The sequence below is a fragment of the Podarcis melisellensis genome (genome assembly GCF_964234715.1).
Source record: "Podarcis melisellensis genome assembly, chromosome: 2".
NCBI lineage: Eukaryota > Metazoa > Chordata > Lepidosauria > Squamata > Lacertidae > Podarcis > Podarcis melisellensis.
The window spans coordinates 93,720,765-93,746,558 of NC_138529.1; the positions used below are offsets into that span (position 1 = coordinate 93,720,765).

Consider the following 25,794-nt stretch of genomic DNA (forward strand, 5'->3'; position numbering starts at 1 on the left):
GTTTGAATCGGCGATGCTTCTTCCATATGCCACAGCAACAGGTTTGCTACTGAGATGCGAGAAAATGGGTCAGTGATACACACAACCTGAAGTCTTGCTTTCTTTCACTCTTCCGCAAGAGAATATTAATTTTTTTAAAAAATAAAATCCAGCGGATGCTGTTGGATTAGTTTTCACCACCTAGATTTTTCATCTTTCTCGGTTTTAGGAAAATACAGGGGCACGAGAAAACGAAGATTAACTCAGAGCTTGGCATTTTATGCACATCTCCTGACCACTGTAGTATTTGTGGCAGGTCAGTTCATTTATACTAGGGCAGGGGTTGAGAATACCCTGGAAGCAGGGCCAGCCCAATACATTTTGGCACCTGAAGCAGACTATAAAATGGCACCCCTTCCTTCCTCCAGGGAAGGGGTGGGGGAGTGAAGATCTACATCAGGAATAAAGATCTGCAATGGGAACAATTCTGGGAGGCGGCCAGCAGCACTTCCTATTGGGGCAAGAGCCCACTGTAGAGGCAGCATTGGGGGCAGGGGTTGTTGAGGAGGTGGCAGATTTGATCTTCAAGCATTTCACCACAGCACTGCCACTGCAACAGGAGCGGAGGGCAATGTAGAGAAGGTCGACTCACCTTGCGTCAAAAGTAGGCCACGTCTGCCTGGAAGACTGCAACCCATATTAGGGTGTAAGCCAACAAACTTCTACTTGTGTAATGGGACTACTTCTACCTCTGCGACCCAAAAAAACCCTGTTCTAGAGGGTCCCCCAACTCTCTGGAGCAGGTTTTGAGGCTGTAGGAGGGAGAGGAAGTTCTGTTACACAAGCAATGTCTGGACTGCTTGTGCACCACCAGCTTTGGATACGATCCACTGGAAGCAATGCAGACGATCACCAAAAATCAGAAACAATTAACTTGGATGCGTCCTCAGCATCCCTATATAAGGTGGTAGTCAAGAACACCACACAGAAATATCTCAGCCTGGATATGTTGTGATTCGTTCCCAATTGCAGAGATCACGGCTTTATTTCCACACGAACTATGAATTGTGTGTAAGGCAGTTTACATAGCTGTCTACTGTCGGGGAGGAGTCATTGCATTTTAATAAGGCAATAGTGTTTGTGGCTTGGCTACATTCCATAGTAACTCATTGTGATTAATTTAAGTTGCACAGAACACAGCCACACCCCAACAATAAGCATTGCAATTAGGGATCTGACTTGTTCCAGATCTAAACACATTGACTTGGAAGCAAGTGCCCCTGGTTTGAATGGAACTGCTCAATAACAAAGTGCCATCTTTGTGAATAGCCAGTGTCGATGCCTGGGCAATGTATTCTCTTGTAGGAGGAAGTGCTTCAGGGAACGTTGCACTGCACTTTCCAAATTCTTCTTTCTGCAAAGAAGAGAGTGGGGATTTCCTGGGCAGCAGAACTCATGGACTCTAAGCACCATCCCAAAGATAGGCCATAGGAACATAAATCAACAGAGACTAAGCACTGACAATGAATGCAAGCTCCCAGGTGCCAACTAGTTTGTATGGAGTCAGCAACTAAATTGTGTCTTCAAAACCAAATCTCAACTGTACTATCCAAGGCAGGCTGATTGAAATTAGCTCCACCATCTAACTAATACTGGTGGACTCAATTCAGGCTGCCATCTTAGAAGGGGGAAAGTCTCATTTGAGTCAACAGGATTTACTTCTCAGTAGACATTTACAACACTGCGCTGTTAAGAATTTATTTTCCAAGCTCCTGCTGCCATTGCATTTGTACATTTATAAATTCATTATTTACAAGACAGTTGAAATCTGGCATCAGTGGGTTCTGTTAAAAATAACAATGTCAAAAGAGCACAGGTGCTTAAAGAATAGGTTTATTAACAATATTTTCACAAACAAACATCTAAAGAAAAAATCAGAAATCTCTAAAACGTAAGATTTGTTCTCATTGGCAAAATATCCCTGAAGGAAAAAAAAGAGCAAAAAAGGGAAGGTGAGGGGAGAAAAATGTTTTATAGCCTTGAACTTTTGGAAAGAAATTCTAATTTCTAAGTTTGGTTTTAGTGCTACTTAATGCTTATTACACACACCCAACCCTCTGCAGAAGAGGAAATGGAGAATAACTGATTTTTCCTTTGTATACAGAACAGCAACTGAACTTTTTTTCATAAGCATCCCCTTGTCTGAACCTGACAAGACAGCACAGTTTATTACCACCGTATAAATATGCAAGCTCAGCCAAATTATTCTGGAATACAAACAGAATTCAGTCCCACCCTTCTCCAAAAGGAAGCACACCGTGGAAGTACAAGAATTGTCAGCATGCATTTTTTATGGTTATTTTTGTACTCCATGGTACGTGACTTCACCTCCAAAAAGGGGGATTCCTTTTATATTTCGATTAAAATGTACTCAAACATTTCATAACATTAATATTTATTGCTTTATATGAATACTGTATTGAAAGCCCAAGCATTCAGTTTACACACAAATTATACAATTATATACCGTTTCACAATGGCAGTGAGCACTCTTTACAATCTACAAAAATCTACTTTACAGAAATTTAAAAATTCTAAATATCAAAAAGGTACAGTTGAAGAAACAGGTATAAATTTGGCAGCCAGTAAATGAGACTGGAGGTTGCGTCTTGAATGTTTTTACACATTTGGTGCCGGGGGGCAGAGGGGGAGGGGAGACAATATGAAGAATTTAAAGCAGTCATTGTGCTTTGAGCTGGCTTTGGAAAAGAAAGGGTTAACACTGGCTGTCAAAGTAACATGTTTAAAAATATTTAGTGCACTTTCAAAATGATGTACAAATTATGGTAGTTTTCCTATGTACGGCTACAAACGCTAGTCAGCTGTTCACCTCAGGTACATAACTAGGGGAATAGTCTTGAAAATGTTGCAGTCTCTTATACCAGTCTGATCTGCCTACTTTGAAAAAGCCATCTGAGAAAGGCCAGAAAAAAATGCTCCAGTTCAGAGATACTGTCTTCCTCAGGCTTGCAAGCATTCCCCCTACAGAAAGCTGAAACTGAAGGCTGTCCTCAACACATTTTCTCAGAATTAAAACTTTTCATTCAGGCACCTCACAAACGTACGCGAGTGTTTTGCTAGAGCAGTTCTGTTGGAATGTATTTAAACCCGGTACTTTCAACGGCTTTCGGATCTTCAGGATTCCAGGCGGGCCAAATTTTATTTGGTTTATTCAGAGGTGAAAATGTTGCCTTCTGTGAAATGAGCTCAATTATTTCCATTAAAAACAACAACACCATACATCTTAAGAGTGCGATAATAGGTTCTCTTTAGATTAGCATGTTTTCAAGTATTGTGTGTCAGGTGTGTAGCTTTTTTAAAAAGTACACAATGCAGTCAAATGAAAACCTGAAAACCAAAAAAGAAGCCTACAATTCACATGTTGAATGTTGAAACTCTAACCAAAAAAGAGGAAAAATAATTGCTATAGCATTATTATTACTTGGGGGGGGAGGGGGAAGAAGAGACAGATGGGACAAAAGCTTCCTTGCGTACAGATAGTTAAGCATGGTAATCTCCAAAAAGTTGTCAAAATTATAATTACCTTCCAGTTTAAAAACTTTTAATTCTAAATAAAAAAACTATACACAGACCACTGATTTGACCATACTGAAATTTCAGCGGTAAAGCAGGACCTGAAAGGAGCTGGTATTTCACAGTTCTTAATTAGTACAGCTCTTCAGGATTTAATTCATTGACAAGTTCAATTTACAGCCTGCTTCTGTTGTAAAACTAAAGGTCCACTTTTATTACATAAAATTATTTATACAGTGTAAAACCAGAGCCTTATGGAAAATACTGCCTCTAAGTGTATTTAAATTATTAATCCTGTTCCATAGGTTCTTCTGCAGCTTCTGTGGCTTCGTCGCTGTTTTCCATAGGGGTCTCTGCCGCCATTTCAGGAGTTTCACTGGCATACAAGCCCAATTCTTCCGTTTCACTGCAGCCAGCTCTGCTACTGACAGACCCACTGCTTTCACTGTCTTCAGAAGGCAAGTCCTTCTCTGCCTGAGTCTCGTCAGATTCCTCCATTTGATTATTCTCCTCAGAAACGTCTTCTTTCACAGTTAAGGATGTATTATTGTCTTTATCTTGATCTTTTCTTTCCGGAATAATCTCTCTGGGCGTCATGAGGGATTCTGGAATAGGGTTAGAATTCAGCGTTAAGTATCGAGAGTTCAAGTTCAACCCAAGCGATATATAGTTGTTATACCCAGGAATATTTCTTTATTTTCCTTCACCAAAGTAGCGACTGTGTGCAGTACACACACGATAAAGCTCTCTCCTCCCTATCAATGCATATGCATCCATTGTCATCATCTCTGCCATAAAGGAACCAAATTAGCACAGCGACCGTTTTAGGCATGTCTGATATGTGTGTGACTGCGACCGCAAGCATTGGGCAAAACCCAGAAGTGACCCAGAAACATCACAAAAGGGGACAGAATGGGGCAGGGGCGGAACAGGGTGTTTGCAAGCTTTTTCATTGGTGTTTCAAATATATGCAATTTCACTTAAGCATGTGGTTCCTCGGAACATAAACCCCACGTAAACTGTGAGTTTCCTGCAGCACACATACACATACGGAGTCGCCCAACCAGAGATGGGTCGTGGTATCTTGTAGCTTGAGCAAGCAAATTCTACACTGCCCCTCAATGATAGAATTATAATAAAGGGAGCCGTTGACAATTTGCTATGATTTAATAGCAGCTTGTCAACTGAGGTGGTTCACTTCACCTAGCCCAATGGCAGAATCAGTTCTGAACCTACCCAACAGAGGAAAGGAGAGGCAAGAATTAATCTGTTGCAGCTCCACTGTGATGTAACATCCTCCTTGTCCTTAAGGCCAAGAAGGGGGAAATCTCCAACAGGGTGACCAAGTAGCAGACCATACCTGGGTGAACTCAAGATTTGTGGGAATACTATTGGAGGCGCATATTCCCAAACCTAATCTACATACCTTCAAATTTGTGTGCTGGCATGAGCTGAGCTACTTGTAATTTTGGATAAGTTACTGAATGCAACAGATTCTACACAGAGTTTAAGGGGCAGTCTCTATGAATACTGGTTTCTCCACTACCACACATAACATATGTACAATAGCCTACCAACAAGACCAACATTAAGATCCTCTCATTCCTTCACTTCTTCCCCACAGTTAAGTATTTAATTCAATGTTAAGCATCTTCAAATGTTAGAGTGATGGCATTTCTAACAGATGCAAAATTTAAAAGCTGAATTCAAGCCACATTCCTAAGTACAAAGAAACTTCCCTATACAAAATAGTGATACTCAATGAGCGATATACCTTCCTCCTCTTCCTCTTCTTCTTTACAATGCTGCCTCTCACAAACGGCTTCTTTCTCTTTCTCTTGAGATGCAGAGGGCGTCTCCGTCTCTTCTACCATCGCTGAACAAACTTCGCTGGAGCCACTTTGGTTGGAGGTCCCTTCAGCTTCCTCCTCTTTGTCAAATTTCAGTCTTTTTACCTCGCGCCCCTCAACTTCGGCCGGATCTTCTTCAGGGTGTTTATTTTTTACAGAACTGCTTTGGACCCTTTCGGGTTCAGATGTCGACGTTTCACTGAAAGACAAAGAATTGATGTGGACAAAAATCTTCATATCTCATATCAACAGGCAGGCAGAAGCATGTGGCTTTTACAGTACTAGTCTCCTTCGGTCGTTTCAATATCTGCTACTCTGCTCAAATGTGTGTTTATTACAATTTATAAAGGATGAAAGCAAGATTGTAGTGTCCCATCTGCATAGTTTGAGTTCTATGACAGGACTATCTACCGATAAATCTCTGATAGGAATCTCAATAGTTAAGGTTATTAGTTCTTCAGTTAACACTTTATAAATTTCCTCACTATCCTCAGACGTAATCTAGTAGCCGTACTGATGTTCATGGTATCTGATCTAGTGATTTACGGAACAGGCTCAACTTTAGGGAAAGCCCATGTCCACAAAAAATCTTTGCGTGTATACAGAGTACATAGAAATATCCAGTTCAGAGCACAAGCATGTCAAGAGCTCAAAAGAAAGCAAACATACAGCTTGACTGATGGAAGGTGGATTGAAAGTTATAAACCTGTCTATGGGAAACACAAAAACCAACCAAATACTCCTCTTACAAACCTGCTAATTTTCTCTTCTGCTTGTGGGAGACCTGACTCTTTATTTTCTGGGCTGTCTGGTAAACCGTTCGTTGTCATTGGAGGTGACAAAGAAACATTTGGTCGATTGATGGGGCGGGGTGTTCCAGGACCATTTATATTGGATCTGCAAAAGCAGGAAAATTTTACATTTTAGTAAACAAATTGCTACTGAATCCCCAAGACATGTTGGATCTGTGGTTCAAGACAAGGAGGTTCTTTTGCTTCATACTATTTTTGACAGAAAGATAGCTACATGCTTGTATTTGGACTGTTTTGAACATGATCACATAATGAAGCAGGGAGAATCTAAAAGCATAATCTTAAGTACAGCTATTCAGAAGTAAGTTCCATTGCATTGCATGGGACTTCCACCTAATGAGCAAGTATAGATTGCAGCATGGATCTCTTAATTTCAGGAAACAATGGAAATGTTTTAGAAAATGTCTGGAGTGCCAAACATACTACAGTAGTACCTTGTTTTGAGCCCAGGATCCATTCCGGAGCCCCGGACACTTGGCGAAAGGGACGCTCGACAAAGTCGAGCAGAGTGGTTTGCGCTTCTGCGCATGCACGAGTAGCAAACCCAGAAGTAACCCGTTCCGGTACTTCTGGGTTTGCCGAAATGGACGCTTGAGATGGGGCAGACGTTCACAGAGATATTGCTGTATTATTAGATGAAACCACTTCCCATTCTTTTAACTTTTATATTCTTATTCTGAAATCTGAAAATTTTCTCCCTGACTCATCTTGTCTAATTGCATTTAAATTTTCATCATTTTTTTCAACATGTCAAACCATTTTTTGGAGTTTTACATTTCTTCCAATCTACGAGAATCTAAATAAGCTGTAAAAGGAATAGGACACCAATAGCCCTTGCAATGAATAAACCTGGTTCTTCACAGAGGTTACCTTGGAATGATAGGATAAAGGACTGATGAAAAAGATCAGAAGATTTTATTTTTCAGAGTACTTGTTTTCCTTAAACACTTTCTCTTACCTCTCAGAATAGCTTGGCGAGTTTCCAGGAAACATCACACCATTCATCCTGTTTAAACTATTGGAATTGTTTTTCCTACAATAAATGAAAGTGTTATTAAGTCTTGCGAACTGCTTGTGGAATGCTTCTAACCAAGATGATTTTAAAAACAAAAAAACAAAAACAAAAAAACCCTCCAGTGTTTCAGAACTCTCTTCATTCCTTATGTTAACACACACATATCAAAACAGTGTAATTATTTGCCAACCGGTATTTTTACATTTTGAATGTCTGTCCTTTCCAAGTTATGTGCTTTTGGGCCTCCAAATGCTCCCCTCCACAAGACAAAAGATGAAACGCATGCAAATATGCAAGCAGCTCCATGTGGCAAGTCGTCCCATTTGCAATAAAAACAAAACTGCCACTATCATAATACCATTACACCAATCTATGGTGAGACCATATTTGGACTACTGTATAAAGTTCTGGTTGCCTCAACTCTGCCCCCCCCCCCCCGCCCCAAGAAGAGCATTGTGGAGTTGGGAAAATTTCAGAAAGGGGGCAACCAAAATTACAAAGGGGTAGAGCGACTCCCCTATGAAGAAAGATTGCAGCGTTTGGGACTTTTTGGTCTTTTTTTAAGAAAAGGTGAGTAAGAGGCAACATGATAGTTTATAAAATTGTGCATGGCACACATGGAGAAGGTGGAGAAAAGGTTTTCTCCCCATCTCACAACACTGGAACCCATGGACATCCCATGAAGCTGACTGCTGGAAGATACAGGGAAGATAAAAGAAAGCACTTCTTTATGCAGTGATTAGTCAAACTACAGAAAACAAGGTCACACTTACTCTGAAGATGGATATACACAACTGACAACCATGACATTCTGTAAGACAAAAAAAGACAAGAGGCCAGGATTTTTAGACAAAGGAAAGTATTTCTGGCTTTCATCCTTGCTATGGAGTGATTGTGCCTTTTGCAACATACACTTCTTCCAGAAATGAACACCAGAGCCCCATGTGAGGTCCTAAACAGCAACTTTTAAATAAAGTCTATTGAGGAAAATGTCTTCAGTAATATTGGAAAGTCAAACCGAATTTACAAACCATAAAGACAGTTCAAATTAGAAACTTGCAGGCAAAAATCTGACTAGTTTCTTCAAACATGTAAGCAACATTCATCTTCCACCCCACACTACTGGCACAATGGGTCAGTGCGCTAACCAGAAGATTGGTGGTTCTGGCCCACCCAGGGAAGAGGAAGCAGCTGGGGAAACCCCAAGTGAAGAAGGCTCAGAGACAGGGGATTGGTGGTGGGACGACAAAGAGGGAGAAGACTGGGAGGAGGTGTCAGAAACTGAAGAAGTAACAGGGCTTGGTTAGCGGGAACAGTCTGTGGTAGAGAGTAGTCCAGGATCAGGATCAGAAGCTGAAACAGGAGAGGAAGGAGGTCAAGAGGCAGAGGCGAGCGTGTCTCCTGCTGCGACAAGCTCCCCTCCCTGCTGGTCTCCCAGAACCAGAAGAGGCATGAAGAGGGCAGAGAAGATAGCTGCATGCGGGCACAGTCTCATATTGCTTGGAGAAACCCTGGAGAGAAGGAGACAGGCAACTGTGGGGAGGTGGGGACCTTCAGTCTGAGCAACTGCTTCATGGGGACAAGACCTGCTGGAGATGAGTTGCTGTGCTCATTAGGCCTGACACTCCAGGACAGATCTTGATTTGCTAAGGAAGTGTTATAATTTTTTGCTGGCTTGCTCCTGGGAATCACATGCTACTCCTCCATACCACTTTGTACATGAGAATATTAAACATGAATTAACCAAAAAGTAGAAGGCAAATAATGCCAAACTCTAAACAATGGCTAAAGACAACCACTCATTTGGGGTACAATTATTGTTGACCATAACACAACCATCCTGAGGATATTTGTTAAATGGCACAATTGCAATTTTGGTTACCTTTTCTACTCCTCGGAGAAATTTGTCTGTTCCTGTGTAATTCCTCCTTGGATCTGTCAGCAGTTCACAGAGTCGCTGAATAGTAAAGGGAATACTAGAACAAAATACAAACAAGTTAAATTTTATTTTGAATTAATGGAGAAGGAACAACCCTGATAATTTTGTCCACTGTATATCACTTTGCATTTATCTGAGTGGTTAACTACCATTTAGTACCTCTAGGAGTGTGCTAGGCTTTATGGACAATAGATGGCACTGTAGCATCACAAACTCATTTGCTGGTCAATTAATTCACTTCAGAATTCCTCAAGATGCTCAAGGTAATCAGAAAAGGTTCATGTGATCAAGAGTTATATACCAGTAAGCATTATTTTGGTGCCTCCATCATAATAACGTCCTCATCACCTGTTTCTTCTGAAAGATTGTTCAAAATCTTAGTGAGAAAAAGATAAGGCCTAAAAATCTCATATACACCTCACACTAAATAAATGTGAAAAGCAGCCCAGGTTTTTCATTAGGGTTTTTTAAAAAAACAAACAAACCAGAAGTAATAATAAGCTAACAGTGTAAGCTTCAAGACACAAATGGTACCATAAAGAACGATATAAAGGACGGACTACTGGTTTCAAACAAGCTCTGGTATTTGGTTTTTTTTTGTTTTTGTTTTTTTGTTTGTTTTTGAAAAACATGTGCAAAGATAGGTAAAGGTATAGGGACCCCTGACCATTAGGTCCAGTTGCGTACAACTCTGGGGTTGCGGCACTCATCTCGCTTTATTGGCCAAGGGAGCCGGCGTACAGCTTCCAGGTCATGTGGCCAGCATGACTAAGCCACTTCTGGCGAACCAGAGCAGCACACAGAAACGCAGTTTACCTTCCCACCAGAGCGGTACCTATTTATCTACTTGTACTTTGTGCTTTTGAACTGCTAGGTTAGCAGGAGCAGGAACCGAGCAACAGGAGCTCACCCCGCCGCAGGCATTTGAACCGCTGAGCTTCTGATCGGCAAGCCCTAGGCTCTGTGGTTTAACCCACAGCACCAGCCGCGTCCCATATCTGAGCCTAATAACCCCACCACATAAAACGCCAAAAAAAACTTGCTATATGAGGCTAACGAAAATTGAATCCCCCCCCCCCCTTTCAACTTTGAGATTAACATTTTTAAAAGGTCAACAATAATATGTAATGAGAGCTGGATGAAGCCAGGTTAAAAAAAGAACATGACAAAGGTTTATATACTAGTGCCAACACAATTCTCAAATTATTAGACTACACAGGGCAGAATCACTGGACCAAAAAATCTTCGCAATTTTCTTATATTGCAAGTGGTACCTTGGTTCTCAAACTTAAATCAGTTCCAGGAGTCTGTTCGACTCCCGAAACTGTTCAAAAACCAAGGTGTGGCTTCCGATTGCCTGCAGAAGCTTCCTGCACTCAATTGGAAGCTGTGCAAGCTGCATCAGACGTTCGACATCCGAAAAATGTTCGCAAACTGGAACACTCACTTCTGGATTTGCGGCGCTCAGCAGCTGATTTGTTCAAGAACTAAGCCATTCGAGAACCAAGCTACCACTTTAGTTCTAAAGACAGCACAAAATTCCTCCAAAGTTTAATAGGGAAAATGGAATTTGGGTCTATCAAAACTGCTAATTTCTTTTGGACTCCTAAGTGTCATAAGATGTCAGCAGACTGCAGTCTGAATGTTATAGTTCTTTGAAAGAGTGAGCCATATTGCTTAAAACTGAGGAGAAAGAATTACTTGACAATCAGCTATTTGCAGCCTGAATAAAAGCAAGAAAAAATTGTTACATTTGTCTAAATCCTACCACACCAAATTACTCAAAGCATGTTTCTCTCTCTCTCCATATAAATCTCAAATGTAGAAGAACTGAATGTGTCCAATTATTAAGGTATGTGGCACAGTACAACTCCCAAAATCCTAATGTAAATATTATTTTTTTATGAGTTTAGATTTCTGGAAGGATTGCAAAAAGAATGTCAACGCCTTTCATGAAAAAACTAGAAAAAATTAGCCCTATAATATTTATTTTAAACCCTACACTGTTAGCTGCACAGTTCCAAATGTTCTGAATTTTATAATTCTTCTAGGCTATGTTTTATAGAATCTTATTCCCTCTGCTGGTTAAAATTTCTGAATTTCAAGATCAAAGAATACTTTAGAAAATAACACAAGTTTTTCTTAACCACTGTTTCATGTCTTATGGCAAGACAGTCCAACAATAAAAAGGCTCATGCATTTATGAGTTTGCACATTATAGGATGCCTTAAGATCCATTCTTCTATTAAATAAGGGCAGATAATAATTCCAGTACTGAGCTAAGCCAGGGTGATCCCAATTAGAATTTGCAATAAAATATTTTGGTATTTGGATTTGCTGAGCCAGGAAGTTGCAATGTTAATTGGATATGATGGTGTTCTTGGTGGACAGAATTCAATGCTAGTATGGTGGAATAAATTTAATACTGATGTAGGATTTCTAAATCAGAGAATAGGTCAAGAAGCTCAGTTTTAACTTGGCTTCAACTGCCACAAACATATGACCACCTCAAGCAAACAAATACTATTCAAGGAAATGCTTAATATATTGCTACAAATGATTGGTATAGAGACAACAACTCTGGCTCCAAGATACAGTCGTACCTCGGATCTCGAATGCCTTGGCTTCCGAACAAATCGGCTCCCAAACAATCGAAACCCAGAAGTGAATGTTCCAATTTTCGGAAGCCAAATATTCAGCGCAGCTTCCCAGGCTTCCAATTGGCTGCAGGAGCTTCTTGCAGCCAATCAGAAGCTGTGCTTTGGTTTCCAAACGTTTTGGAAGTCAACGGACTCCCGGAACAGATTAAGTTCAACAACCAAGTTACCACTGTAACTGCACTAACAACTGGGAGCCAATACTGGAAACCTGCTCTTTCCTCACAAAACATTCTCCACCCCCACCCCTTAACCATGTTTATGCTGCTCACTGATACCAACATTAGTCTGGGTTTCATTTAACCAGAGAAGCCCATTTATTTCAATAGATCAAGTTCACAGACTTCAATAGGTCTACTCTGGGGTTGACTAACTATTATCAACCTATTGTTTGAGGTTGAAGGAGGTTAGAGGACATCCTGCTTAACCTTAATTGTGCCTAGTAGTATCAAAAACTGCTTAACCACAGCTAAGGGCAAGAGACTCGCAGTCCAGAGGTTGTCTTATTATTTCTTAACCACACTTAACTTGAAGTCAGCATTCTGACCACACCAGCCCACTGCACCTGGATATGCAAGGCTTAAAAACAGGCACAATCATTAAGAGCAGCAGCTCGCTGGTAGAGCACCCACTTTGCATATCAAAGGTCCCAGGTTCAATCTGCAGTATGGTGCTGATAATACCAAAGTTGCAAGTTCGATCCTCATATGGGACAGCTTCATATTACGGACTCCACTAACCCAGAAATAGTGGTTCAGGTTAAGAACTTTGCTTCAGGATGAGAACAGAAATCGGGTTCTGGTGGCGCGGCGGCAGCAGGAGGCCCCATTAGCTAAAGTGGTGCTTCAGGTTAAGAAGAGTTTCAGGTTAAGAACAGACCTCCAGAACGAATTAAGTACTTAACCTGAGGTATCACTGTAGTAGAAAAGAACACATAGTTTTCTGACCTGCAATACTAACTAGAAGAATTAGCAGCTTAGATTCCTATTCTGTCCTCACTGCAGGTTCACATGGAACTTAGTCATCTAGTAAGTTATTTAAAAGCTATCATGCAAATTAGAAGGCGCAACCTTTGAAGAGCCTGATATGAACTGAAAGAATGTAAGCAAGTGATTTTTGCATGAGGACAATTCAGAAAGCTTACCACAATGGTTTGAACTTTGCCAAGAAACATTTATTTATAGAAATTATTCATTTTGCTGAACATATGGCAGAAAATTACTACAATATGAAAGACAGAAACAGAATGTCTAAATTTGATAATAAATCATGTGGTCTGAACAACAAGTGAGGTTTGATCTAAGATTGCATACCCATTAAAGCCAGTGACTATTTTCAGAATACGTTCTTTCATCTCCTCAAAGGGAATATACTCCACGTTGGGGTTAGGGGGGCCTCTTGGCTCAGGAGCAGAAGTTCTGAAGTCATCCATCACTTTCTCCAATTTGAAAATAAAATAGCCTTTGAACTGCGACCACTGGATCCTAAAAAAAGAAACACACACAGCTTGCTTAACAGCACACAAAAAAACCACATGCTAACCATATTTATATTAAAGCAATAAAGCATGCACAGCACAGTTAGCTTTAAAAATACCTGCAGGCAAAACAAGACAAACAGAGAGAGAGAAAAAGAGAGAGAAAATCACATGACCAGGTATCTGAGCCATTTATTCAATCCTGTGTAGGTAGGGCTAGGTTCTAAACTATGGATTGTTAGATCTGAACCTGGGTATAGTGGTGAGTATAGCTGCCTTCCAAGCAGTGACTAAATAAAAAGTATTTTCTGTTATACCTCTGAGCCATAATACCAAATTTAAATCACTGACAAACAGGGCAGGTTTCGTCATTAAGCCCCCAAAACCAGAACTATTACATGAAGATGCAAGTGATAGCAAAATTTAATACCACTACCCTTTACTAAGAGAAATAAGGTCAAGCGTTAGATGAAAACAAGGCTCATATAAGATTGAAAGCAGGGATGCCTCAATCCTGAACAGCAAAAGCATTCATCATCCAGCGCACAGAGAGGGGGATACGAGTCAAAGGGCACTTTCTGCTTTCTAATAAAACTCTTGTCCACCACTCATTTCCCCCCAGGAAAGCTTGGTTTACTCCCGATATTCAAATGACAATACACAAAGTTGTTTGACCTTTCATGTGGTTCCTCCATTCAGGCATTACCAGAGTAGTTTAGGAGCAGGTTCAGAGAAGCAGCTCCTTTGTTGTTCCAGTGATGCATGAATTTTGTCCAGCTGAAGACCAGTTGGTATGCAGAGGGGCATGACTGTCCTTACTCTCAGTGGAAAGAAGGGTTGAACGAGGGATTAATGTATTCTCTCAGTGAAAACCACTTTGAATTCTCATAAGGGATATAAATCTCCAGTATCACACCTGCAACTGGCAGCTATTCTAGACACCAGTTGTAGAATCATGTCACAGAAAATCTACTTCCCTGTGCCTGGAACAGCCCAAATTAGATTTCTGTTGACTTTCAAGCATAATGCACGCAAGTATCCTCAAATAATCATGCCTGCTAGCCCAGAACAAAGCATATGAGAACATATGAGAAAACATGGAAGGTTTATTGTCTCTATTTTATCACATTCAAGCCAACTAAAGCAACTAAAGCACACAGTACTTACAAAGAGAGGGAAAAAATCACCTGACCAGATATGAGTCATTTATCCTTGTGTAGGTAGGGCTAGCTTTTAAACTATGGATTGCTAAATCAGAACGCGTGTCTCAATTCACTTCCAGGGTCTTTCCATCTAGCATATCCCACCAACACCCAACTTAAGTATATCCTCCTATTATGTAGTTCATCCACTTTCACTTAAGCAGGCCAACCCACAGGCAAAGAGCTCTTTGGGGTTCTCTTTCCACCTCTGCTGCTCACTGCCACTTGGTGTGTCTGAATCATACACAGAAGTGAGCATCTGAGATGCATAATAAGGGCAGGCACCTGACACCTGTTCCCTCTATGGCTAAGAAGAAATAAAAGACAATGAAGGCCAGATAAAAACAAGAGGTTGTGTTCAGCTAACCTTTACTCAGAATAGAACTGTTTAAATTAATGACCACGGCTAACCTAGATCTAGTAATATCAATGGGTCTTCTCCGAGAAAAAGTTAGTTGACTCATTCAAGAGTAAGATGCAAATGTTTTAGAACATGGTTTGAAAACCTGTGATCCTCCAACTCCCACAAGCCCTAGCAAGTATGGCCAATGCCACACAGGTGGTGGGAACTGAAGTCCAACATCTGCAGGGCCACAGGTTAGTCATACCTATTACAGAACTTTTAATGCACAGACCAATACGGAAGCAGTTTTGCATTGTACACATACATATTCATACATCATATATCCAATGATAAATACTACCTGCCTGTTACCTTTCTGCCATCACCCAAGTTTAAAAAGAACGTCATTTTTAAAATAGAAATTGGAGGTTCTTCAAAGATGAAACAGCTTTAAGTTTTGCTTTTGTCAAAAAGCCCCTAAACTTTTCTATGTACTTTTGACTCTGCCCTCAAATTTTTGTCTTTCTCATCCAAGTTCTGAGCACTAGGTGGTCACATGGACTAGAAGGAATGCAAGCTGTGATGTTAATTCTAAGGGCTCTGTTAAGTATCTCAGATGTTTTTTCCTTGAGCTGTGTCCCAATAGCTACGTCAGGGAATGTACAGCTTCCAAGAACCCTAGAAACCACACTTCAGAGACTTTTGCACAGCCCATCTGAGCTGTGAGTCCAAGACCTAGATAAAGATAAGAAAATGTTTTTGTTTTGTTTTTAATTTTCATGTGATTTGCTTAACACTCTGAAGAAATATGGGACTCGGGTGGCGCTGTGGGTTAAAGCCTCAGCACCTAGGGCTTGCCGATCGAAAGGTCGGCGGTTCGAATCCCCGCGGCGGGGTGCGCTCCCGTTGCTCGGTCCCAGCGCCTGCCAACCTAGCAGTTCGAAAGCACCCCCGGGTGCAAGTAGATAAATAGGGACCGCTTACTAGCGGGAAGGTAAACGGCGTTTCCGTGTGCAGCTCTGGCTCGCCAGAGCAGCGATGTCACGCTGGCCACGTGACCCGGAAGTGTCTCCGGACAGCGCTGGCCCCTGGCCTCTTAAGTGAGATGGGCGCACAACCCCAGAGTCTGTCAAGACTGGCCCGTATGGGCAGGGGTACCTTTACCTTTACCTTTACTGAAGAAATATGCAGATTTTGCCATGGAAATCGCAACATTCAAAATTTAGCTCAAGTCTCATGTTTAGCAAAGCTATTTCTTGTAAAAGTACAGAAAAAGGAACCTATTAAAGATATTGCCACCCTCATAGTACAATATATTAACCAAAAACCTTATGTTAAAGAAACTAAAAGGCAATAAAAGCTGAAAATTCAATAGTGGCCACTCTGCAGTGGGTAGTCAAGCAAGACTATTGTTAGCATGTTTATCTAGTAGGAAGCAATTAGGAGAGTTTCCTATTTTGAAGGCAAACTAGGCAGTTTAACTTAATTTGGTCTTTCATCATGCCAAAAAAAAAAAAAAGTGCTATCCAGTTGCAGGAAACACTTAGGAACAGAAGTATTTTTTTAAAGGTTTTATGTTCATATCTTGCCCATTGACACTTTGTTGTTGCTGTTGTTGTTTAGTCGTTTCTGACTCTTTGTGACCCCATTAGTTACCTGCCTTAGGTTTTTAATGCTGAAAAGCAATTTCATATATACTTGTAATTCAACATGTACAAACCTGCATATTTACCTTGCATGTAATTTATTCACACACAAAATGAGACATTTAATTTCTAAAGCATGAGTCAGAACTGAACCTTTTTCAGAGCTAAGCAGATGAGCAATCAAGACGGTTATTTTTAACTTCTATCAGATGTTGTGAACCAACCCAATATTAATTTTTCTGGCTGTATCTGTTCTGGAGATCCATGGCATAGTGAAGCATACCTACCGAATGCCATTCATGCCAGAGGTTAGATCCACTTTGGGTGAATTCTGATGAATTACTTAATCCAGGCAATCTATCCAACAGGTAGTATGACTTGCCGTTTCCCCCATGTGGTTATCCTGTGCTATACTTATAAGGCTGAAGCTTTGGAGTCCGGGAAGACTCCCTCTACCTGCAACCCCCCTAGATATGTTCTAAGTTTTTGTGTTGGCGAAACAGCACCCATCACAGTTCCGTGATGACAGCTGATTGTTCCCCAGAACCATACTCACCTGCCAATCTTGTGGACCAGAAGTTCCCCATCCTTGCTCTATCTCCTTCAGGCTGTAAGGGAAAGGGTAGTGTTGGGGCAAGTACATGCCTAGTGATTTTTCCCTTGCAGTTTGAGTATCAAAAGGCTCCTAAGTCTCTGCAACTAGTAGGAAGGAGGATATTCCAGCCTCTTCAAAGCTAAAATAAATGCCTGGTTTGAGCAGCTGGCAGTTGTGTTTGGCAGCATACTTGCAGTCCCACAAGGAAAGAGGCAGTCTACCCACATTTTGTCCACATGTGAACCGAACCGGGTTGCTGCACCTATGCAAAAGCCTTGGTGGTGTGTTCTACTGGGGCTGCACCAACACCTGTGGTGCACTTGTGCAAGGGCACGTGATCTTGCAAACTTCTGAATTTTCTCCAGCACAAGACTCAACTACAAGAAAGCAGCAACATTTTTAGAACATGCATTTTTAGAAGGCATCAAAAGTAATCCAGCTTGTCTCAAAACACTAACATCTACAAAAACCGATTAGAAGATAGCAAACTTTTAGCTATTGTCAGCGCCAGCATGAGCTTAAACCAGCTTAGCGGTTTTATCAGTTTGATTGAAAGACTGTTTTCCTTGCTGGCCACTTTCACCCTTAACTTGATTCTGCCTACTGACATTTTCATTCTTCTTGTTACCATGGCTTCATCACAACAATGCTGCAACCAGCCTCTCAGAGGAATGCACGGAAAACAGTACAGTAGCTTATTCAGCAACCAAGGGCTATATTTTAATTCAAAAACAATTAGCACAAATTCTTTGTGTACCACACTTGCTTTTCAGAGTTATCCCCAAGTTTGGCCAGATCATGCATAATGCATGATGCTATCCTATGCATATAGAAAATTCAAAGTTTCACTGCACATACAATGAACCTTGTCATCCTGCTATTCTCCTATTCTTTAGGCAACTGGGGTAACAAGGTGGCAGTAGGAGAGGGTGTGGGCATACCCCCTGCTTCCAAGCTGTTGAGGCTTCTAAGTTTTTCATTTAAATTTTACAGACTGAAAAGTTCTTATTTGCCTTTTATCTTATGGGAAAAGCCCTACTGCTATCCTTACAAGTTACTAAGATGAAAAGTTGGGAAGCTTCTTTCACTTGGTTAGATCTTGCCATTTGTCATTGACAATGCTAATTTTCCAGATAACTAATATTTTTCAGCCTCATGTCAGTACAGCAGATCTGCTCTTTGTAATCCTGAAAATAACCTAAAAAGCTTTACATTAATTTATTTAGTTATCTTCTTTTATATATTTTTACACTGAAGAATGCAATGGCTTTCATGGTCAAAGTTAATGTGATAAGTGAGAAGATTCAGGGAAAAGCCTATGCATAATACAGTTCATACTATGGTGAAGAAGAGCATATACAGTGGTACTTAACCAGGGTTACATACGCTTCAGGTTACAGACTCTGCTAACCAAGAAATAGTGCTTCAGGTTAAGAACTTTGCTTCAGGATGAGAACAGAAATCGTGCTGAGGCGGCGGAGCAGCAGGAGGTCCCATTAGCTAAAGTGGTGCTTCAGGTTAAGAACAGTTTCAGGTTAAGTACAGACCTCCGGAATGAATTAAGTACTTAACCCGAGGTACCACTGTATAGATATATAGAGAATATATAGATGAATAGTCAAGTTTAGATATGGGATGTGACTGATGGGTAAAAGACTAATGATTTTGCTACAGAGTAACTGTGGCAGTCTTTGAGCAAGTCTGTATTAATTATTAATTAATTTCCCGTACAGTGGTGCCTCGCAAGACGAAAATAATCCGTTCCGCGAGTCTCTTCGTCTAGCGGTTTTTTCGTTTTGCGAAGCAACACTATTAGCGGCTTAGCGGATTAGCGCTATTAGCGGCTTAGCGGCTATTAAAGGCATAGCGGCTTAGCGGCTAAAAGGCTATTAGCGGCTTAGAAAAGGGGGGGGGAGCAAAAAAAAACAAGACTCGCAAGACGTTTCCATAGGGAAATTCGTCTTGCGAAGCGCATCGAAAAACGGAAAACCCTTTCGTCTAGTGGGTTTTTCGTCTTGCGAAGCATTCGTCTTGCGGGGCACCACTGTATTTTCAATATTAGGTACCCATGATGTTCAAGCAATTTAAAATGTCTGCCAACTTTTTTATTATTTCTCACTTTTCTAACTGTTTTTCCCTAAAATCTGAAATATACATCAAAAGACATTAAGTACTACCAAACTGCAATCAACACCACAGAACCCTGGAAGCATGAAGCAAGAACTACTGTGAACCATTCATCCAGATCTAAATGAACACCAACAGAGAACTAATTTTAGTGTTTCTGGGCATAGTCAGAAGGCAAGTGATGAAGCAGCTAAGCATATCTGGTTTTGTCAATGCATGAATGGAAGACTGCCTGGTAATCCTCAAGTTCCATGGAAGAAAAATGAAAATAATGTAGCAGAGAAGCCAAGCATATTTCCGCACATATAATTCCAACATTTAATAGTACAGTGGTACCTCAGGTTACAGACGCTTCAGGTTACAGACTCCGCTAACCCAGAAAGAGTACCTCAGGTTAAGAACTTTGCTTCAGGATAAGAACAGAAATCGTGCAAGAGCGGTGTGGCAGCAGCAGTGGGAGGCCCCATTAGCTAAAGTGGTACCTCAGGTTAAGAACAGTTTCAGGTTAAGAACGGACCTCCAGAACAAATTAAGTTCTTAACCCGAGGTAACAGTGTATTTATTCCCTACCTTATTTGAACTTTCTGAATGTTGATACTTTGCAATTGTGCCACTAGATCCATTTCTAACTTTTTTTTTCCTCTTTAATTTATTCTGATAAAAAATATGTACAATTTGTCTAAAGAGCTATTTACCACCAAGATCGTATTTTGGTAGATGTATTTGCCAGGGATCTGTTCATCACTACAGTAAGATCTGTGGCTATTTTGTGGGGGTGATGAAATCATCATAATCTCATACGGGAATAAGGTGGGCGCCCCACATTAAAGGTGTTTTTGGGGGGCGGGGAGGTAATTTTGTCTTCACTAGCAGATAAATATTTTCCCTGTTCAGTAGTGGTAGGAGAGTTGCATCACAGCTTCTTCTACAAGGCAGGTATAGAGTATTTATATCTTTAAAACTTTGATCCGTTGAATGTTTACTTTGTATTGTAAGCAGGGATTCCCAAAATTTGGTTTTTCATGGTAGCTGTCATGTTCTGTCATCACTCAAAGTGAGAGTGACTTGTACCAGCAATCAGCAAAGACTGGAAACCCACAAGCATGCTTGCTCTGCCTTTCCTTAAAGGTTACTTTGAAGTGAGAGACCCCCCTCCCCACAGGCTTCACTGTGATCCATGCAGAATTGGGAGTCAGGGGTTTCTCACCTTTTGGTGGGTGTCTATGAGAGTGGCAGGCAACAGTTAAGTTGGATTATGTGGCAGTGACTACTGACCACCTTTTGGGAATTCAGGATTTCAAAGTATCGTAGCTAGTATAATTTGTGGTATTATATTCTTTATACAACATATTGTGTAAACAGTTTTACACGCAGCATTAAAAGTAAGCAGTGATCCAGTGAGCAGTCTGGAAGAATCTTTAGCTGTAGCAATCTGCCTCTTTACATAAGAGCCCCTGGAGCCCCATTTAGAGGATGTATAATAAATACATCTTTTAAAAAAGCTCGACATATTTCCCACTTATAACAATATTGGGCTGGCACCATAATTAGTAGTAATTCATTCATCCTAGAAAAAGGGAACTGAGTCTCATTTATCAAGTAACTGCTTTCATTTCCATCTATTCCAAAGATTAGATTCTCATTCATCCTGATTTTAAAAATTACATTGGTGCTATGATGTGCAGAAGTTCCTGTGCGAAGGAGGGCTTCCTATTCATTTCAGCATTACGGATTGCTGTGTGCAAGTAAAATAAATATGCCAATGGAAATCTGTAGACTAGCAAGAGACAGAAGTACAGCCACAACAAAGGCTCCATTAACTACTCCCTTATATTGACAGCTTTGGATAGTTTATCACAAGATCCCCAATACTCTAGCAATCAAGCCTTTTAATTCAGATTGAATCCTCAATGTCTCTTCAGTTTCGTAACAACCCTCAACTGTCTTTTAGACACTGATGGGTGGAGTGGGGGGAGAATCCACCCCATTTGCCTTCATCAAGTCTTACAGGAGCTTATTATATCTTTAGATAAGTTTTAAGATTTTTACATCATCTTGTTCCAACACATTCCCACCAATTGACAGACTTCTAAACCACCTTAACAAGTCATTTTACAAGCATTTTAAAGCAAACAATTTAAATTGTGATCTCCCTATACGTTCTTGTAGATGTTGAGATGCCACTCAGATAGAATTTGCACATGCTGGTCATTTAAAAAAAAATTAAATTGTGGCAGCAGATGATATTCTGCATTCTCTTATCTGGGCCAGCTTCTTCAAATTAAGGGAGTCACCCATTTCATTCTTTTTTTAAATGAATTGTCTCTTTGTTGCCAGTGAAAGATTCTTGAACAGAGGTATTTAGTCCCCTAGATGACAAAACTGATTAAACATTCTCTTCAGTCACTCCTTCTTACGTTGCAAAACAGTCACTTTCATCTTTGTTTGTGGTTAAAGTGATGGTGCTATTAGTGAACATGGTAAATTCCTCATTTCTCAAACAATACTGTGATGTTTCATCTCTGAGCCCCAGAGTTCTCTGCTTCTTCTGAAGTGTTGGGGCAACGGGGGAAACCACTGTGACAGAAGTGGCCACTATTTCTAAGTAGCACCTTAATTAGGCTGCAAATCACCAGACAAAGAAGAATAGATTAATGAACTTACTGAGAGTTCACTGGCTTAAGGGATATTACTTTATTTGATTGGAAATAAAAGCCTGCAAGATTGGTCACCAAATATAGTTGAGCAAATTACCGGTAAATAACTGTTTCACATGTTGTGTACATGCATGAAAGCTACGACAAGAGGGAAGAACTAAGTTTCCAAATATAGGATTCACTCCATCAGTACAAGCCTCCTTGTTCAGAGATTGAAGAATCTGAAGGAAATTACCAAGGACTATCTAAATTATCATTTTTAATAGACTGGGCTAAGACAAATTTTATTAATACCAATTATTTTGGATAAGCAGTTTACAGGTATGAATGAGCATCTACAATCCCTTCAACACCAGCTAGGTAAAGGTAAAGGGACCCCTGACAGTTAAGTCCAGTTGTGAATGACTCTGGTGTTGCAGCGCTCATGTTGCTTTACAGGCCGAGGGAGCCGGCGTTTGTCCGCAGACAGTTTTTCCGGGTCATGTGGCCAGCATGACTAAGCAGCTTCTGGCGCAAAATACAGTAACACCGAAACCAGAGCAGCACATGGAAACGCTGTTTACCTTCCCGCTGGAGCGGTACCTATTTATCTACTTGCACTGGCGTGCTTTCGAACTGCTAGGTTGGCAGGAGCTGGGACTGAGCAATGGGAGCTCACCCCATCATGGGGATTCAAACCGCCTACCTTTTGATCGGCAAGCCCAAGGCTCAGTGGTTTAACACCACAGTGCCACCTGCGACTACCATACATTATCTGAGAAAACCACATATTTTGGGGGGTCAGATTAAAAATTAACACTAGCTGCTGAAAATGTCAGAGTGCAACTGTGATTTCTGGAACAAAGAGTAGCCAGGAACACAGACATACAGGCACTGATTAGACAGTGTTTGCAGCATGTGGGATCATTTCAAATGGAACCAAATCCATGAGCTTTGGATAGTACTATTACTACTACTAATTTTTTCAGTAATATGCATATGTTCTGTGGTAATTTCTCTTATACCTAATTATGAATTACTGCAATTGATTAAAGCTTTCATAAAATGCATAAACAGACCCAATGGAAGGATAAGAGCAAACAAAATGCTGTAAAGTAAGTATCTCGAGTGATAATTAATGATAATCTCTGCCCATGTGTGGAAGGATCCCCACTGGGCTTAAAAGAGCTCTATTCCACACACACCCTTCCTAGCATGGAAGACCAGACAATGAAACATCTGTGCATACTTCCCCCATCCCTATACAATCCTCTTATTCCGCATGATCAGGTTTAAGTTGTTTGAACTGTCTTTCAATATTGTGTTTGAATTGTTGCAACCCACCTTGGAACGTTAAGGTGAAGGGCAAGTAAATGATAATGATGATAATGTGTACTCCAAGCTATTATCGTTAGGTGCCAAGAAAAAGCATTCCTCTTCTCCCAGGTTTTTGGCTAATTAAACAATTGATGGCCTTTTAAACTCTAACACTCTCTCTCTCTCTCTCTCTCTCTCTCTCTCTCTCTCTCTCTCTCTCTCTCTGTGTGTGTGTGTGTGTGTGTTATCCATGTGTGTTATTGCTGTTTGCTACTATGTTACATATTTTGTGTTTTTTATACTGTAAACTATCCTGCAATCCTTGTTTGAAGGGTAGTTTATAAATAACAACAGCTACTAAAACATAATAATTATAACGTAGCAAGGCTGAGAAGAAAGAGGCAAAATGGGGATTTCTTTTTAACTAAATTTATATACTACCTGATTGTAAGAGAACCTGTGAGTGTACATAGGAAGCATGCGCAGACTTCCCAGATCACAAGATGGCCTGTTGTACTGCATGCACATGCATGGGTTCTGTGCATATAAGGAAGAATAGTACCTCAACTTAAGCAATACTAGGAATTAAGGCAAATTGATTTTAGTAGGGTTTCTTTTAATTTTTAAATAGGATAGGGAAGAATATTTTTCATTGTTATTGTCTTGTCAGTTGATAAACACTCTCAATATTTTGTATTTTAAAAACATTTAGGGCATCTTTGAAATTTTAATGTTTTAAAAGTTGCTTAGAAACTTTTCTTGTAAAATGCACTGTAAATTATTATTATGTGCTGCATTTTATTTTTGAGTTTTTACTGGGAAAGGGAAGTGTTAAATAAATAAGGAAAACCACTAAGGGCTGTATCCAATGAAGTTGTACTTTTGCCACAACAATTTCTACTTGCACAACAGAACTCCTCCCTTTCATCCACCCAATATATCCTGGTCCCCCCCCCCTCCAAATAAGATCTGGGGGAGGCCACATGGAGAGAGGAAGTTCTGCTGCTCAAACATGATAATTTTGTGAAATACAACTTGAAACATAGGGCCAGCTCCATGCTAGAACCTGCAGAAGGAACCAGTCAATTCGAAGAAAGGCAAAACAACACTATTAAGGTGTCTTCTCACAATATCTGAACTACTAACTGCACTCAACAGTATCTGGGCAGCATAAGTTAACGTAAAATTGACAAATATCCACCATTGGCAGTTAATTTTGACCCATCTGGATATGCAAACATTGAAAAGTACATTGAAAGTCCAACATGGTAGTTAAAAAACAGTAGTTTAAAAAAAACAAACCAGAAGTAAACAGATACAAGATAGACAAGTTGTTCATGTTCATTCTTAGAGTCAAGTAAGTGCAGGAGAATGAAAGAGTATGAATTAGCATGCAACTAAATTAGCAGACACGAGGGGTGCTCTGATTGCTTCGTGTTTTGTCACATGCTGTTCTATAATTCACATCAGACACAATATGTGCAACTACAAGGAACATAAAATTGGGTAGAGCTTCAACTCACTGACATGTCCAGGCATGCAGTTTTATTTCCGGTACAAACAAGAACTTCATTCAAAGATTGTGAAAATGCCTTTATACTTAAAGAAAGCTGTGTGAATCAGAACAACTTGTTACAATGCTCTTATTTCCTCATTAAGAATTAAGAGCCAAAATGAAAAAATTCACAAAACCAATTTCCACGAGTGTTTGGTACAGCAACCAGCTCTGAAACAGCAACAAAAGCTTTGGGTCTGTTTGCTTTTTCAAAGCATCTATCACTTGAGGCTCATTTATGTGCAAGGAAATCCTCTAGTGCAAAAAAGCACAAAATGTGACATGCCTTTCACACATTCCCTTGAAATAATGTGGCTGATAAAACAGACTGACAGATTATAAATACATTCCCCACATGCACAGCCTTCAGTTTAGAAGAACTGCACTGATGCTTCACTAGCAGCAAATTGGCAGCATTTTAAGTTTTTAAAAACTACATTTAAAAAGCATATGCTCATTATCAGAAACCAACAATTTGATAATGGAAGCTGTTCAACAGTTCAGTTGAAAAAATGTTCATGGTAAGAGAAAAGTTAAAGGTAAAGGTAAAGGTACCCCTGCCCGTACGGGCCAGTCTTGACAAACTCTGGGGTTGTGCGCCCATCTCACTTAAGAGGCCAGGGGCCAGCACTGTCCGGAGACACTTCCGGGTCACGTGGCCAGCGTGACATCGCTGCTCTGGCGAGCCAGAGCCGCACACGGAAACGCCGTTTACCTTCCCGCTGGTAAGCGGTCCCTATTTATCTACTTGCACCCGGAGGTGCTTTTGAACTGCTAGGTTGGCAGGCGCTAGGACCGAGCAGCGGGAGCTCACCCCGATGCAGGGATTCGAACCGCCGACCTTTCGATCGGCAAGTCCTAGGCGCTGAGGCTTTAACCCACAGCGCCACCTGCGTCCCTCAAGAGAAAAGTTACTCTGCATCAAATACAAAAGTATCCGAAGTGATGTGAAAGTAACCAAAAAAACCACACCCTTTACCTTGTTTGCCCCCATCAACCACATGGTCACTACTGTTATTTATTGATTATGTGAAGTTTTACATGCTACCA

At 40.6% G+C, this 25,794-nt stretch overlaps 1 protein-coding gene across 3 annotated transcripts in view; it reads right to left on the minus strand.

Moving 5' to 3' along the window:
- Nucleotides 1-1,856: 1,856 nt before the first annotated feature.
- The window catches only part of PPP4R2 (protein phosphatase 4 regulatory subunit 2), a 33,769-nt gene continuing 9,831 nt past the window's right edge, over nt 1,857-25,794 (minus strand). For all 3 annotated transcript variants that reach the window (XM_081902976.1, XM_081902974.1, XM_081902975.1), the window contains 7 exons: nt 13,160-13,330; nt 9,133-9,226; nt 8,024-8,061; nt 7,194-7,268; nt 6,177-6,320; nt 5,348-5,622; nt 1,857-4,178 (listed from right to left, as the gene is read on the minus strand). In XM_081902976.1, coding sequence (XP_081759102.1) covers nt 3,862-4,178; nt 5,348-5,622; nt 6,177-6,320; nt 7,194-7,268; nt 8,024-8,061; nt 9,133-9,226; nt 13,160-13,330 — 1,114 coding nt within the window. In that variant the 3' untranslated portion in view covers nt 1,857-3,861. The remainder of the gene's footprint in view (nt 4,179-5,347; nt 5,623-6,176; nt 6,321-7,193; nt 7,269-8,023; nt 8,062-9,132; nt 9,227-13,159; nt 13,331-25,794) is intronic.